Here is a 16,652-nt window from a genome sequence, read left to right on the forward strand (position 1 = left end):
GACCAGCGGGTGCTCTCAGCAGCCAGAAGCTCACACGTGCAATCAGCCAAACCTGGGGCTGATTGCAGAAAGGTGTATTTAAGGCATGACCAGGCCTGTGATCTGGGCCTTGGTGTATGTTTTCCCATGAGCCTCTGTACCTGGTATCTTGTGTTCCTGCTTTCCAGCCCTGACTACGCCTGTGTTCCTGCACCTCCTAAGATTAGTGGAAGGTTGGTTTGCTCACTGTGCGTTTATATATATATATATATATATATATATATATCTGGGTGGCTAATAATAAACTGTACTATTATACTATACCTGAAACCTGCGTTTCCCTGTGTCAGTCCACACCTTTCTGGTCATTCCTAGATTCCTGACACAAGCACATTGATGTAAGATATCATCTGCTCAGAGACATGCAAGAACAAGGGGTTATCGACATCCAGTACTGCCCATCAGAGGAGATGACTGCAGATACACTCACCAAACCTTTGCCAAGGGAACGTCATTGTTTTCTACAAAAGAGACTAAATGTCATATAATAATGCACATGCCATTGAGAAGGGGTGCTGGGGATGCAACAGCATGTACTATATACAGTATTGTGTGTTAATATCACTTGACCAGTAGATGGCACTGTACACTAAGGTTACCAGTTGTGCATATCTGTAAAACTTGTTGGTTCTTTTTCTTCTCTCTCTCTCTTCATAACCAAGATGTCTGCTGTTACAGTTTGCTGAAATCTTTTGTATGTTTGCAACTTAAGCCACACAAGTAAACCAAGTTCTGCCTCATCACAAGCTACTGGTTTCTTTTCTAACACATAACCAACATAGAACCTGCTGTAGAAAGAATGATATTTTTTATTAAAAAATTGACATGTTTATAATAAAAACAGCGTGCCCCCCCCCCCCCAATCTATATCATATTTGTTTTTATGTATTTTTTTCTTTAGATTATTTTTAAAAAATATTATTCTTTATTTAATTGTGTTGTTTTTTTGGAGGAGAGTATTTACCCCTCTATCTTATATAGTGTGGGGTGGATGCTGTGCACTGTGAGAGTGCAGTGCATTGTGGGGTGTTTGGCGGGCAAACAGTTGCTGGTGCCTTTACACCATAACCTTTCAGAGTTATTCTTGAGGAGTGCAGGATTAGGCTCTGCTCTAAAACCTTTAATTATATGCACCTGTCTTACGGGTGCAGAAAAATTGGGCTTTGGGTGTTGGTGATGTCTGAACACTGTAACCCCTCACAGTTACTCTTTCTGGGCACAGGCAGGGGCCCTGCAGTTACAAAATTGTTAACAATTACAGAAAAATGGCAAAAAATTAAAATGACATGCACCTGTTACACAGGTGCCTAAAAATTGGACCTTGGGTGTTGGTGGTGCCATAAACCCAGAAAATTGTTGGAAGATAGCAAAATCAGGATTCAGGAATAGGATAGGCAGTATAGGAAAGTATTCAAGGGATCCCATATCCCTAACAAATGTAATCAGTTACATCAGCATCAGGGAAAATATACTTGCTATTGATCCAGGACTGATTTATTTTGATAAATGTCAGCTGGTCAATGGAGTCTGTGGACACACGCACTCTTTTTTCCGTCATAAGACCTCCAGCAGCACTGAATGTTCATTCGGAAAGCACATTGGATGCAGGACATGCTAGTAGCTCAATGGTATATTGAGCAAGTTCTGGCCAGTGATCCATCCTCAAGACCCAGTAACCCAGTGGATCCTCAGTTGGAAAGGTCTCCAAGTCTGCTCTTGCCCCTAGATAATCCTGCACCATATCATGCAGACGCTGCCAATGGGTGCTTAAACCTAACAGCCCTGGGCGCTGAGGACTAAAGAACTGTTTAAAGGCGTTGGTCAGCCAGCCGCCTTCTCTACCACTCTTCCTTTGACAGAATGAAGCATCAGAAACAAGTTGTCCAGGAAATGGTAACCTCCCATTGTCAGGAAAGGTTGTTACGTACATTTTTTTTAAGGCGTCCTCAAGATATTTTACCATCTGCTCGCTTTAGAACCCGCAGCTTGGCATCGCATGCCATTATTAAGCTTATGACCTACCAGAACCCCCAGATCCTTCTCCACCATTGATTCCCCCAGTTGTACCCCCCTAGTATGTATGACGCATGCATATTTTTAGCCCCCAAGTGCAGAACCTTACATTTATCAACATTAAACCTTATAGTTGCCCAATTAAACAGTGTATTGAGATCGGCTTGTAAATTGGAGACATCCTGTAAGGACGTTATTCCACGGCACAGCTTGGTGTCATCTGCAAAGACTGAAACTGTAAATTTAATCCCAGACCCTATATCGTTTATAAATATATAAAAAAAACTTAGACTCTGTTCCTCAGTCCTTTTAAGGGCTCACACCCTCTCCAAGAGTCTACTATTACTGTAAGTCCATCCATGGAAATCTGGTTCTCTTTGGCCCTCAGAAATGTTTTTTGTAACCCATTGGAGACACCCCTCTCTCTACTATCACCTAGGTGATTTTCCTTGTAGCCATAACCTGTGAGGCAGGTATCAATATTTTTTTTTTACTGCACTGCTTCCCTTTCTTCTGGCTTTTGTTTCGGGGGGGGGGGGGTTATTTTGGTGTTTGAATATCTTCTTGGGTATATTTATTATTATTTAGTGTTTATAGAGTCTCTCTTTTATGCTGAACTGATTTTTTTTTTTTGCAGCAGGGCTTCTCTTGTGTTTTTGTTTCATGTGTGACTGATTACTGTTTGACCAATCTATCGGTCAGATTTCTAAGGTGAGTGGATGATGGATTGGGGGGTTCATAAAGAGATGGTTCGCACAACATAAAGGGGCAAGCTTCTTCCATGTCACTTGTGACAGAACCAACCGGGGGGGGGGGGGACTGCAAGCCATCTTCTTGCCTACTGACCATGGCCTTGGCATCTGAGGAGACTCTATTCTTTGGTGTGTGCCTGAGAAGGACCCTTTGGAGTAGTTTGCTTTGGATTCAAGTCCATGTCTCCCCAATACACACAGATTCAGAGACCTGGAGGACCAAGATACATATTTGGAGTCTCTGTGCCCAAACTAGCATTGACTGCTTCAACACCCCCCCCCCCCCCCCCCCCCGCCTCATTCAGAGACTCTAAGAAGATTTTGATATAATCAGCAAAACAACCTCATGCTGAGGACTCTTGCTTAATGTGTTCTCACATTGTGTGCCTCCTAGGTGTGCATTCTCATTGTTAATTGAGTTACTTGAGTCACCTATTGTTTTTCTGTTGGCAAGTCCTTCTGGAGGTGCCTACCTAATACAATTAGACTGATGTCAGCTTCACCTTGTTATCTAATTAGCGTGGGATGTTAATCCCAAAGTGTAATATTTATTTTATTGTTCATGAGGGGAAGGGCCCTATTTCCGGAGTGTATAAAAACTGTATTTCTGTTCAATAAATTAATTCCAGTTTTGGAATCCAAGCGAGTGTCACCTAGTCTTGGTTGCAATGCCCAGCTATAATACCTTGGTCCTGTGTCCCAGTGGTGAGGAAGCAGTTCTCTGATGGAGTCACCCAATTGGGGTGACAGCTATTCCGACACATCACTGAAGAGTGGATCTATTGCACTTAGTATTGAGCAAGACTTCATTTTCACATGTTGCACATGATTTAAGGGAATTGTATCATTTTGCACATTCTTTGGCACTTTTATTGTGGGGTGAGGTTTTGTACGTTAAATCATTGGAGATCCATGTATTCATTTTACACTGTTTGGCACTTTTAGTATTTGCACATTTAATATGTTTTATGTAAATGTGTCATCAGGACACAGGAAGGGGCACTGCTCGCCGACCCAGTGCATGAGTATGTGGCTGAGTGTGGCTGAGTGTGGCTGAGTGTGGCCTCGCTCAATGCCACTCAAGTTTATGTACATTTAATATGTTTTATGTAAGAGTGATTATATTTATTTGGTGAATATTGATTAGTATTATATCATATTTTGGGGTATTATTTACTGTATATTTTTTTTTGTTTTCAATGCAGTGCTGCTTTCATAATGAATACTTATAGGAAAGGACTGGTGATTGTTATTTCTTAATCTTTTTAGCTTTTTTTGGCATGTTTGACCAGGAGATCTTAGAGCTTGTAGACCCATTATGGAGTCCTTATGAGTAGTCTAACATCTAGTTAAAGTTATGTGAAGATCCTTGGTTGTTGTAATCCTGATGTTTAACCCCTTCCAGTCCAGACACTTTTACATCCTTCCTGTCCAGGGCAATTTTTAGCTTTCAGCGCTATCACACTTTGAATTACAATTGAGCGGTCATGCAATACTGTACCCATATGAATGTTTTACCATTTTTTTGAGACAGATAAAGCTTTATTTTGGTGGTATTTATTCACCGCTGGGATTTTTATTTTTTTTTACTATGTAAATGAAAAAGCCCAACAATTTTGAAAAAAAGTGTTTTTTTAAATAAAATTTTGCAAATAAATAATATTTCATCATAAATCTTGGCCAAAATGTATTCCGTTATTTTTTTAGTAAAAAAAAAAAATCCAAATTAGTTTATAACCAAAAATTATAATTTTTAAACTTTTTTTTTACATTTTTATTTTATTTTTTTATATTATTATTTTTTATTTTTATTTTTTTTTACATACTGTCACCCTAGCAGTACAGTGTCACCATGGTGACACTGTACTACTTGTGGGGGGTGATGAAGATTTTTTTTTTTTTACACTGATTGCTTTTACACCCATATAGGATGTAAAAGCAATCATTTCTCTTTCTCTCTGGCTGCATTCCTGCAGTCATTGAAAATTACTGAGTGAGCTGTGAGTTGTCACATGGTACAAGGCTGTTGTGAATAGCCTTGTACCATGTGACCTCTGTGGTCATTCACAGATTTCACACGTAGTAATCAATGATGTCACAAGTGACATCTTGCTTACTACTTTGCATGTGATCACTGATTGGCCAATCAGTGATCACATGATCGGGACCTCGTACAGAGGTCCCGTCCGACGATCGGTGTTTCCCTGTGTCCGGAGGACACAGCGGGCACCGGATCGCGGTGGTGCGCGCTCCCAGGGAGCGCGCACAGCTAGAAAAGGCGGGTGCCGTTTATGAACGGCAACCCCCCCCCCCTGGAGTGCCCCCGCCCTGCCGTTTATAAACAGCAGGCGGACGGCAAGAGGTTAAAGTGTTCTTGAAAATAAAACCTACTATTATTCAATAAGCACCTTGAGCCTGTTTTTTTTTAGATTTTCATATCAGGATCTTGCAAGGTCTGGGGGTACAAATGTTGTCTCTGCAGCATTGTATGGGGAAGCCGTATACTCCCTTTTGGCAGTAGTTTACAAAGAAATTAATACAAAGAGAAAGATTTGTTGTTGGATCCTATAAAGAAATTGTCCTTTAAAATGAATTCAACTTTAACTAATATTAGAACAGATTTTAGAATACACCAAACAATATGCATTTTAATATAGCCAGATACATCTACATACCATAGAATTATAGTGATCCTGACACTAAAAATTACATTACAAACGGCTTATAGAAGAACATGTTTATTATTTATCTTATTGGAAGTTGGTGAGTGAAACCTTTCCTCACTTGAATAGTGATGGGTGGTTCTGGTATCTGACTCTTTAGGATGTTTTGTATACTTTGCCCCCCTCTGGTCTCTGTGGTTCCTCCTCACTAAGTGACTGTAGTGATGTAATGTTTGGTGGGAGGAACCACTACACCCAGCAGGGGACAAGGTTTCCAACACATCCAACGTGTCTGATACCAGCAGTTTCCAGAGCAAAAAGTTAAACTCACAGTCCACTGGAGAAGTAAGTGTTAAATGTTTATTTTTAACCGTGTTCATTCTCAATACACTTCTCAAATACTTAAAAAAAACTGCAAATCTAAAATGATAAAATTAACATTAATAGAGATGATTCTATAACTACAGGTAGCCCAGTGTTGCTCCTCACATATTAGTGGATAAATGTTTTTGTATTCAGGTCAGGTCTGAACAGAATTATGTAACATTTTGGGAAGAATATACAGCCAAGAAGTCCAGAACTTGATGCCATTATAGCAAAAACCTCCACAGCCACCATGTATTTCCCTCTGGTGCTCAGATAGGCCGGGATCATGGCAATCCAGACACTGCAGAACACCAGCATGCTGAAGGTGATGTACTTGGCCTCATTAAAACTGTCCGGTAATGTCCTGGCTATAAAAGCTATAATGAAGCTCACAGCTGCCAGAAGCCCCATATATCCCAGGACAGAGTAGAAGCCGATAACTGAACCCTCATTACACTGAATGATGATCTTCCCCTGATAAGAGTGAATGTCCTGATCCTGGAAGGGGGGAGAAATAGACAACCAAGTGACACAGATTATGACTTGGACCAGTGAGAAGACACAAATGATACAATTGGGCAGTTTGGCTCCCATCCATTTCCTCCAGGTACTCCCAGGTTTGGTGGCTTTAAAAGCAATACACACCATGATACTTTTGGCAAGTAGAGAAGAGACGGCAACTGAGAAGATGACACCAAAAGAGGTGACACGCAGCATGCAGGTTATATCTACTGGATGGCCGAGGAACAAGAAGACACAGAGGAAGCTCAGCATGATGGAGACCAGGAGAAGATAGCTCAGGTTACGGTTATTGGCTTTAACAATGGGGGTGTCCTGGTAATGTATAAATATCCCCAATATTAAACCAGTCAGAAGACAACAGAGGATGGAGACGGCTGAAAATACTGCAACAATGGTGTCATCAGTGTAGGAGAGAAATTCCATCAATTTTGAAACACACCGATCCTTCTTCTCATTTGGCCATTCTTCATCAGGACATTTCATGCAATTTTCACTGTCTGCAGGAAGAAAAATACTAACAGAGTTGCATCTGGGTAAGAGCTTCTGAGAAAACAAATTGCCTTGTGTTGTCCCATAGATGGCATTGAGATTTCCATCAGTGCATTGTGGGGGAGTAAAAGAAAACATAATACATGACTTCAATAGTGAGAAACGTTCATGTATTGCAGATATGTCTGGCATGTGTACTTTTGCCCTGACAAACACTTTAAGAACTCAGTTTGACAAATTTTGGCAACAAATGTAACATTCTCCTTTTGTGTTGAACTCAGAAGTTCAGAAGTATATTTTGTAATGAATCTGTAGGATAAGTGAGATTTCTGTATTAAACAGTACTTACAATGGAAAATCTAAAATGTTTATTAATTTTTATTGAGTCTAGCCCTTTATATTTCTCTTATTAGAAATGGCCCTCTCCAGTCAGGATTCTAGGCTAGATCTGTGGGTAAATGTGAGAACCAGAACCTTTGCTAAGTGGAAGATTGAGTTTGATAACTAAGTTGGCAGTGCCTCCAACCAGGACAGTGCCTGTGTGGACAGAGGGGATTCCCTTCCTGGTAAATTAATCAGTAGGCCAATCAAAGTAATTGGAAGCAGAAGAACTATCATAACCAGCATATTGTATAACATTAACCATAAATATACAGGTGCATACCAGTGTAGAAATAATACAAGCTTTATATCAGAAAAAATTAATAATAGTACATACATGGAATGTACAAACAGGTATTATCAAAAAAGGGCTCAATAGGAAGCCAGGTGGAATTGTTCACATATACCCGGGTATACATACTGTACGTATTAATGAAGATACCTCCAGTGCATGTTGCAGCAAAGTACAGTTGCAGGTGCCCCTGAGGATGATTGAGATGCGGCATCTGACTTGGTGTTGCAGACATAAGGACAAGATCAGTGGAGAGTGTGCTCTTAACAGCTGATGTAAGGGGGGTGGGGTGCTCGGGACATCCAGGCTTAGAGATACAACAGGCCCTTTGAGGGCAACTATAATGCTGATGCAGCCTGCAAATAAATTGAGTTTGACACCCTTGCTCTAGAAGCTGAAACATGTGACCTGAATGCTATCTTATTTTTATCCTTTGTTACTATGTGAAAAAGAATATCTTTATTATACCTAGTCCTTTGGCATGCTCGTGGCTCACTGGTTGCACCTTATTTCCTCCATGTGAAAGTCAGGTGTCCACCCATCACCCTCCCTTCTTCTCTTTCCAAGTCAAAGAGAAAGCCAGTTGTGGGTATCCCCTCTCCCAGGAACCTGGCAGCACAGAGGAAAAAGCTGCACCACCCAAGTGTCAGTCCGAAATTGCACCACTCTTACATGCGCAGTTGGATCCAGCACTGCTGATTTGGTCTGATCCCTGTGTAGTTTTGACTTAAGTTTTTTCCTTTTATTTGTATGTTTTTATATATTTATTTTATATTATGGTAAGGGCAAGTATGGGCATAACTGCAGGGGAATATAACAAGGCTGTAGGCATCCTGCTCTTCCACGGTGCAGGGAGAAGGGCAGGCAGCAGCAAATGGAGTGGGGAAATCTTTTGGCCATGAGGAAGGGCAGACAGAAGCAAGTCAAGGGCAGCCTGTATAGAAGGGGTGGCTGGGTGGCACATAGAGGAACCAATCTGTGCATTTCACTCCTGCAGCCACTGAATGCCAGCTTCTCCTCCTATCCCTCCTGCAGGCATTCAGCGGTGTCAGGAGAGAAATGGATGGACCAGTTCCTCTATACCAGGGGTCTGCAACCTTTAAGACATAACGAGCCACTTGGACCCGTTTCCGAGAGGGAAAAAAAGACTGGGAGCCGCAAAACCATTGCAACATTTAAAACAAATCCGACACTGCATATATTGCAAAAAGCGCTCTGGTCATGAAGGGGGTTTAAGGGCCCAGTAAGCAAAGGGTTAATCAGGGCCACAGTGTATCGTCATAATCACAATCATAGCCTTAGGTCAGTGGTGGGCAACCTTTTTTTTCAACTGAGCCAAATCTCGCCAAACCACGATTGAAATTTATTTTGAGAGAAACATTTTTAAAACTGAAAATACATCCCCCATATAGTAATTCATCCCCCATATAGTAATTCATCCCCCATAGTAATTCATCCCCCATAGTAATTCATCCCCCCTATAGTAATTAATCCCCCATATAGTAATTCATCCCCCCTATAGTAATTCATCCCCCCTATAATAATTCATCCCCCATAGTAATTCATCCCCCATAGTAATTCATCCCCCATATAGTAATTCATCCCCCATATAGTAATTCATCCCCCCCTATAGTAATTCATCCCCCCTATAGTAATTCATCCCCCCTATAGTAATTCATCCCCCCTATAGTAATTAATTCCCCATATTGTGTCAATTCACTTACCTTTGCTCCGCGCGTTCCTCTCGCTGTGTTCCCGCGCCGTTCTGGTCTTCAGGGCGGACTGTGAGAGGAGAGGAGTTTGTCACGCTGCCCCGCCTACATCCTGACAGCCAATATTTGCCAGCGGGCGCCCGGCACACAGAAGAGCTGCATTAAAAGAGCCGCGGCTTGCCGACCACTGAGCTACGGCAACCCTATTGCCTGTCACCTGGTGGGCAGTGTGCTCCGGAGCCGCAGGTAAGGTGAAAAAGAGCCGCATGCAGCTCCGGAGCCGCGGGTTGCCGACACCCACTCTATACCACCCCAGGGGAGAGATGCATGGACCAGCACATCTCCTATCCATCCCATGCTGTCCAGGGCTCCTGTATACACCTGCAGCGGTCACACCCCCCCTCATCCCCCACAGTGCTGCATGATTCCCCCCTCCCTGTGGCTGCTGTGGAGGATCTGTCAGTATAGACTCTCTACAACATCCCAGAGCCAGTGCTGACAGTTCCCCCACCACCACAGATGGGAGAGGAGAGAGACAGCTGGTATTGCTCCTCCTCCTTCTGTGTCTGCCCCACCCACACTTCCTGGCAGTCTTGTGTCTTCTTTCTTACTTGTGTTCTTTCTTTCTCCACCAGGCTCCAAGGAAACGGTCCCCAAGCTTGGGGCTGCTCAGTCTAAAATGCTCAGGCTTATTTGATGTCCCAGTCCGGGCCTGTCTATGAATGCTTCCACAGAAAAGAAGGATTTACAAAATGATGACATTTGAAACCTCGAAGCCAGTCTATAGAACCTAAACTGATTGAAGCCAAAGGTATAAAGGGTCTGGAGGACGAGTCAACAAAGTCCCTAACTATTGGCCAATTTTGCCTGTGATAAGTTCCTAAAGTAGGACTATTCAAACTTTTAGGCAGGAATGGGTTGCAAAGAGTGGAGAAATGTGCAAGGTTCTGATGTCAATGAGAAAAAGCTCAGTTTGTACAGAGATAAAGTAATGCATTGGTAAGAGGAGAAAGTGTCAGGAACGAGCGGTAAATTTCTCCAAATCATCAGGGCAAAGCTCTGAGATCAATAGGCGTCATGTCTTGCTCAACTTGATTAGATGCTTTGAGAATAGGCCTGGGAAACCGGGAGAGAAAAATTGAATTAACTCTGAGGGCACTTAAAAATGAAACGTTAGTACCGGCAAAGATCGAAATTGAACATTATTTCAATCCCACATGTGGCAAAACAACTGGTCACCACTCCCGGCAGGAAGAGAACTTGAACAAGAGAAACCACAAGAAAAGCAGAAATACTAGAAAACTACTAGAAAGTAGCATAAGGCAATGTGTATGGCAGCAGGAACAACAACAAGAGCAGATTGAGTGGTAGAGCACCATGTTCATATGAGGACATCAGCCAGGTGCCTAATTCTTCTTTGGAGATTTTTGGCAATCAGAGGTTAAAGGAAGACCAGGCATAGCAGGATTGAGAGGTCAATCCAGGAGAGAAATGTGGGGGAGTTTAATAGCACAGAGAAACACAGGGAGGCCACACCAGACCATTGCAGCCAGCAACAGTATCCTTGATTGCTACCACACTAGTTCTCAGTGTTGCCAGGCCAGGGTAATCCAGCAAATGTGTTCTTGATCACCATCACACCAGTGTCACCGCCACCAGACCAGTACAACCAACAACACTGTTTCTGATCACTGCCACTCAGTGCAATGTTGCCTCTACCTGCTGCCTTTACTGACCCTTTCCTATTTATTGATCACATTTCTGCCTGCTGCCTGGACTGGTCCTTGCATGTTTGCTGACCATGTCTCTGCATGTCCCCTGAACTAACCCATCTGCATGTCCAACTGACTACGTTCCTGCACTCCTGGAAACACAGGAACTCTTGGTCTTCATTTCTTCTGCTTTCTGTACTTCCTGACTTGTAAACATGGCATTACTGGGGGCAGCTATGTACCAGTAGACTTTCTTGGCTTATAGGAATGGGGACTAATATAGGTGACACTACATTAAGCTATATTTTATGAACAAGCAGGCCAGGCAGGCCTACTGAAAAATGATCTGCACTACAATTGATTCCTGATCTGTCCCAACATACACTGCAAAGATGCAAGAATCTTCTGACCATTACCAAGGCCTTAATAAAATACAAGATCCTCCATTGATGATAGTAACCATCCAAACTGGTCATCATGCACAATGGAAATGCATCTGAAATCACCACACTGGACTAAGGCTTCCAACAGCTTTGCGACTTGGGCATAGTCCCAGATCCTTCACCACCCTTTTCTAATGCACTACAGCCTTTATCAATGACATCGGACTGGCAAGTATTCCTGGATAAGAGAATAGCTTCCATCCTATGCTATCCACTAAGTGCTTTGATTTGCAGTGACAAACACTGTGTACAGATCTTCCCTAAAATCCTCCTTTGTAGTATTCTACTGTTTTTATCCTTGTGTTCTGTTCTTGTTTGTAAGTTTCCTCAACTTGAACTTCAATGTTTGCAACAATTTATTTCGCCTGACTGCAGAGCAAATCTTTTTTTTTTCTTTTTCCTATTTTTCTGACTCACATAGGCACTTTTTGCAATATTGATGGGAATACCAAACCACACTACAGGGTCACTTAATGGACACTTCTCATAAAGACCTCCTCATTTATTTCAAGCTCTAGGATGTGAAAAGAATTTCCAATATTCATTCAAATCCCCCACCTGAATGGGATTCAAAATTATGTCTCTCAACACCTGCTGCCCAAGCACTTCTCTTTGGCAAGAGGCACGTAGCACCCAAGTGGACATTGTATGTATCCTAGAGGCTCACTTTCATGCTACTCCTTAGTTTAGCCAGGAGATTTTGCACATCTCTTTATGAGCCAAGTCCCTGCAAAAAAAAAGGGGTTCTCTTTACCATAAGTGAGTCCTTGCTTGACTATGACAGTCAGTATATTATTCTACTTTGTGATATTAATGGTAATCCGTATACTCTTGTAGGCATTTATGCACGCAATACCCACCAACAACATTTATTATTATTATTATTATTTCAGATACTTATATAGTGCCATCAATTTACGCAGCACTTTACATATATATTGTACATTCACATCAGTCCCTAACCCTCAAGGGGTGTACAATCTAAAGTATTATTATTATTATACAGGATTTATATAACGCTTTACAATATAACGGGAGACAATACAGCAACAATACAGTTCAATACAAGAGGGATAGGAGGGCCCTGCTCCTTGGAGACATTTTCTTTGCAAACTGTTAAAGACAACCCTTAAAATAGTCAACCTTATTATTTGTGAAACTTTCATTTCACTGTAGGTACTCAGACACCACTTCTCCAGGCAAATGTCATTCTCCTTTGTTGAAGGCCCTTTTCCACATAGAGGATGTATATGATGTGTATGATGAATGGCATTACCACCACACCAATGAAAGATACTTTACTTTCTTTTTGCCTAGACGTATTCGTTCATATATATAGCCCATATTCATGCATTAACATGCTTGTGGTTGATATATGGCCTTTTCAAAGGGATATCCTCCTCCACTATTTCCAACATAATGTGGTCAGACCAGACGGTGATTACTATAAAGGTAGAAGAGAAGGATACCTGTGTCCCAGTGTATTTGATGTGTTGCAAAACTAGGAGTATCCAAATTCCTGAGAACAAAACTGTGGTCTCTCAGCTCCTCTGGTAATATTTTAATATTAAAGCACCATCGATTTCAGACACTGGCATCCTATGGAATGCACATAAAGCATTTATGAGGGGTAATATTATACAAGGTAAATTTATTAAATACCTTCTTCAGCTCTGTGCATACAAAGGAGGGATCTCTTGTCCACAATAGGCATGGTATTGACACAGCTCCAGATGATCCACGTTGGCTCACAATTGATATGATCCAGAAATATTTAGACACAAAAAAGGTGCATAAAGCCCCTGGACTGGATAGCATACACGCACGGGTCCTTAAAGAATTGAGCTCTGTCATTTCAAAGCCATTGTTTCTAATTTTTAGGGACTCTTTAATGACTGGCATAGTACCACTGGATTGGCGTAAGGTCAATGTGGGGCCAATATTTAATAATTAATCAAAATCTTTACTAAGTAATTATAGACCTGTTAGTGTAACTTCTATAGTTGGGAAGATACTGGAGAGTTTAATAAAAGACCACATAGATGAGTTTTTGCTGGAAAAAATATTTTAAGCAATAGACAGCATGGATTCATGAAAGACAGAAATTGTCAAACAAATCTGATTTCTTTTTATGAGATGGTGAGCAAAGCCTTGGACAGAGGGGTGGTTATTGACATGGTATACTTGGACAGAGGTGGGGCGGTGGTTTTGGTATACTTGGACAGAGGGGTGGCGGTGGACGTGGTATACTTGGACAGAGGGGTGGTTGTTGACATGGTATATTTTGACAGAGGGGGGGCTGTGGACGTGGTTTACTTGGATTTTGCAAAAGTGTTTGACACAGTTCCCCACACAAGGCTAATGTGTAAGGTAAAGTCTACAGGATAAGGAAAATCCGTATGTACAGTAAATGGATAGAAAACTGGCTAAAAGATAGTATTCAGAGAGTAGTTGTTAATGGTTCATATTCTGGTCTAGGGTTGTTAGTGGTGTACCCCAAGGTGCAGTGTTGGGACCCTTACTTTTTAATACATTTATAAACGATATATAGCAGGGCTTAAAATTTCGAGTCTAGACCTACTAACCATGCACAAACCTTAATCTCCACCAGTTGCCCTACCCAACCTTGCCCAGGTCCGCCTCCAGCCCCACCCCGGCCCGGCCCCCAACTCTGCCCCCAGTTCTGCCCCCAACCACGTCCCCAGCCCTGCCCCCAACCACGCCACTTTAAAGCTTATGAAATTATATTTTTCTTTAGAATAAAGAGTCCAAAATATAAAAAACTGCAATTATAACATATCTTTATTATGTCAATTTAAACATAACAGCAATAGTTTAATAGCAATAGGGTGCAATCAAAATATCAAGTTTTACAGCTTTAAACCTGTAGTGAACATTTTGTATTTTTTTTGTTTATCTCCTGCATCTTTAAAAAGAAACTTAAGTAACTAAAGTCTTTTTTAAAAGATGTAAGTTTAGTTTACAGAAGTATAGCATAAGACCTGGACAGCAGACCATACACAAGCATAAAGACTCACCTAAGCACCTGCGCCCAGATGGAGATCAGGGAGCACAGCAGGACTACCTCCAAGGGTGCCTTATATGAGCAGCTAAGGCCCCGGACCATGTGGTCCACCATTTTCACAGACAGTGGACATTAGTCTGACATCTAGACCTATGTGAACAGTAGGAACTCCTCAAAGGGAGGACGGCTTCATACTAGAGCCCTTAGGTATCCCCAGATTTTAACATTCCCACACCAAGGTGAAATGTACCAGCGCCTGTGTACACAGCAATGTAGGAGGGAGTCTCATCCCCGCTCTCAGGGGAATCGGGGATGTTAACCAGCATCCTGACACTACAGTGCTACAGAGGGGGGTAATCCAGTACCTACTGCAGCAACATTGAACAGGATCAGTAAGGGGCCAGCAGGGGTACCTTGGTAAAAACGCAAGGGGTCATAGACTGGGTGATGAGCCTAAAACAGAACCCAAATTGCCCATCATCAGTGGTAATGCAATTATTCTCCTCCCAGTGGCTGCACACCCTAGCAGCCGTTAGGCAGCAACATGACCTAGACCAGCAACTGAAGCACTACAATGCCAGTATATCCGTGAATCCAGTACAATGTAGTATTGTGGATCCCAGCCCTAGGATACAGGGTATGACAGAAGGTGAACATTCAGGGAGGAGCTCAGTGGTGTCTGTCAGTGTATACAGAGAGCCCATGGAAATCATCGGCTCTCAGCTGGATTTGGTCCCAGCCCCCCCTCAGACAGCATAGTGGAGATGAAGCACTCCTTGAAAACAGGGTCCCTGAGTCCCCCGAGGCACTGGAGAGGGTGTCTTCTCTCAGTGGAGGACAGCGGACCTCTCCTCCACCTGTCCCCTCAGCGGCGCTGCCAGTGTAATGGCGGTGCCGAAGAAGCCGGAAACCATAAGCTGGAAACAGGAACTCGGCTTCACAATGAGGCTTGGAGCGCAGGTGCAGTTGCTCCATCCATCATCTGTGCTCGCCGCTGCTCGCCACACAGGAATTTCTCCTCGCATATGGCAAGCGGGCGAGTTGCTTTTTCAAGCCCTGATATATAGGGTCTGAGATTATAAATCCTATTTCAGTCTTTGCAGATGACACCAAGCTGTGCCGTGGAATAACGTCCTTACAGGATGTCTCCAACTTACAAGCCGACCTCAATACTCTGTGTAATTGGGGGACTATGGGGCCAATGAGGTTTAATGTTGATAAATGTAAGGTTCTGCACTTGGGGGCTAAGAATATGCATCATACATACTAGGGGGGTACAACTGGGGGAATCAATAGTGGAGAAGGATCTGGGGGTTCTGGTAGATCACAAGCTTAATAATCATATGTAATGCCAAGCTGCGATTTCTAAAGCGAGCAAAATCCTTTCTTGTATTAAAAGAGATATAGACTCCAGAGAGAGAGATATCATTTCCCCAGTACAAATCACTAGTAATACCTCATCTGGAATATGCAGTTCAATTTTGGGCACCAATTCACAAAAAAGAACATTGGGGAACTGGAGAGAGTACAGAGAAGGGCAACCAAACTGATAAGAGGCATGGAGGAGATCAGCTATGAGGAAAGATTAGAGGCGGATAGGCCTGAGCAGCAGTGACCGGATCCGTACAGGATGGATGGATGGCAGGGTAGTGAAGCGTGGTCAGACAGGCCGGGTCGGTAACAGTGGGGACAACATGATTTAAATAGCGCGCCCTGTGCTGTTATTGGTGCCAGGCGTGCGTCCGCAATCACGAGTTGCCTAGGTCCTAGCGCCTGCCGATTAGAGCGCATTGGCGTTCTGCGCATGCGCAGACCCGTGCACCGCCGTGATTGCTGACATTGCCCCCCCCTATGGGCATCCTCCGGATGCCCAACTGATCTCTCCTCTGTGGGTGGTTGCGGTAAAATTCCTGGACAAGTCTAGGGGCGTGAACATTTTGGGCTGGCTCCCACGAATTTTCCTCAGGACCATAACCCTTCCACTTAATAAGGAATTGCGTCTGGCCACCCCTTTTCCTGCAATCTATGATTGCTTCTACCTCAAATTCTTCTTGTTCGTCAATGGTTACAGCCTCCGGGGGTCTGGACCTCCGATCTGGGAAGGGATCTGGTGTTGCTGGTAATGACACGTGGAAGACCGGATGAATCTTACAGGTTTCAGGAAGTGTAAGTTCATACGCCACTTCATTGATTTTCCGCTTCACCCAGAATGGACCCATAAACCTTAGCCTCAGTTTCTTAGA

The 16,652-nt window shown here is 42.8% G+C and overlaps 1 protein-coding gene across 1 annotated transcript; it reads right to left on the bottom strand.

Moving 5' to 3' along the window:
• Nucleotides 1-5,959: 5,959 nt before the first annotated feature.
• LOC149445863 (vomeronasal type-2 receptor 26-like) lies at nucleotides 5,960-6,838 on the bottom strand. Its single transcript, XM_089653328.1, has one exon. It carries the CDS (start codon nucleotides 6,836-6,838, stop codon nucleotides 5,960-5,962), a length of 879 nt encoding a protein of 292 aa, XP_089509454.1.
• Nucleotides 6,839-16,652: the final 9,814 nt, after the last annotated feature.

This window comes from Staurois parvus, unplaced genomic scaffold (assembly GCF_062004578.1).
Source record: "Staurois parvus isolate SC_StPar_1 unplaced genomic scaffold, SC_StPar_1.0 ptg000706l, whole genome shotgun sequence".
NCBI classification, from domain to species: domain Eukaryota; kingdom Metazoa; phylum Chordata; class Amphibia; order Anura; family Ranidae; genus Staurois; species Staurois parvus.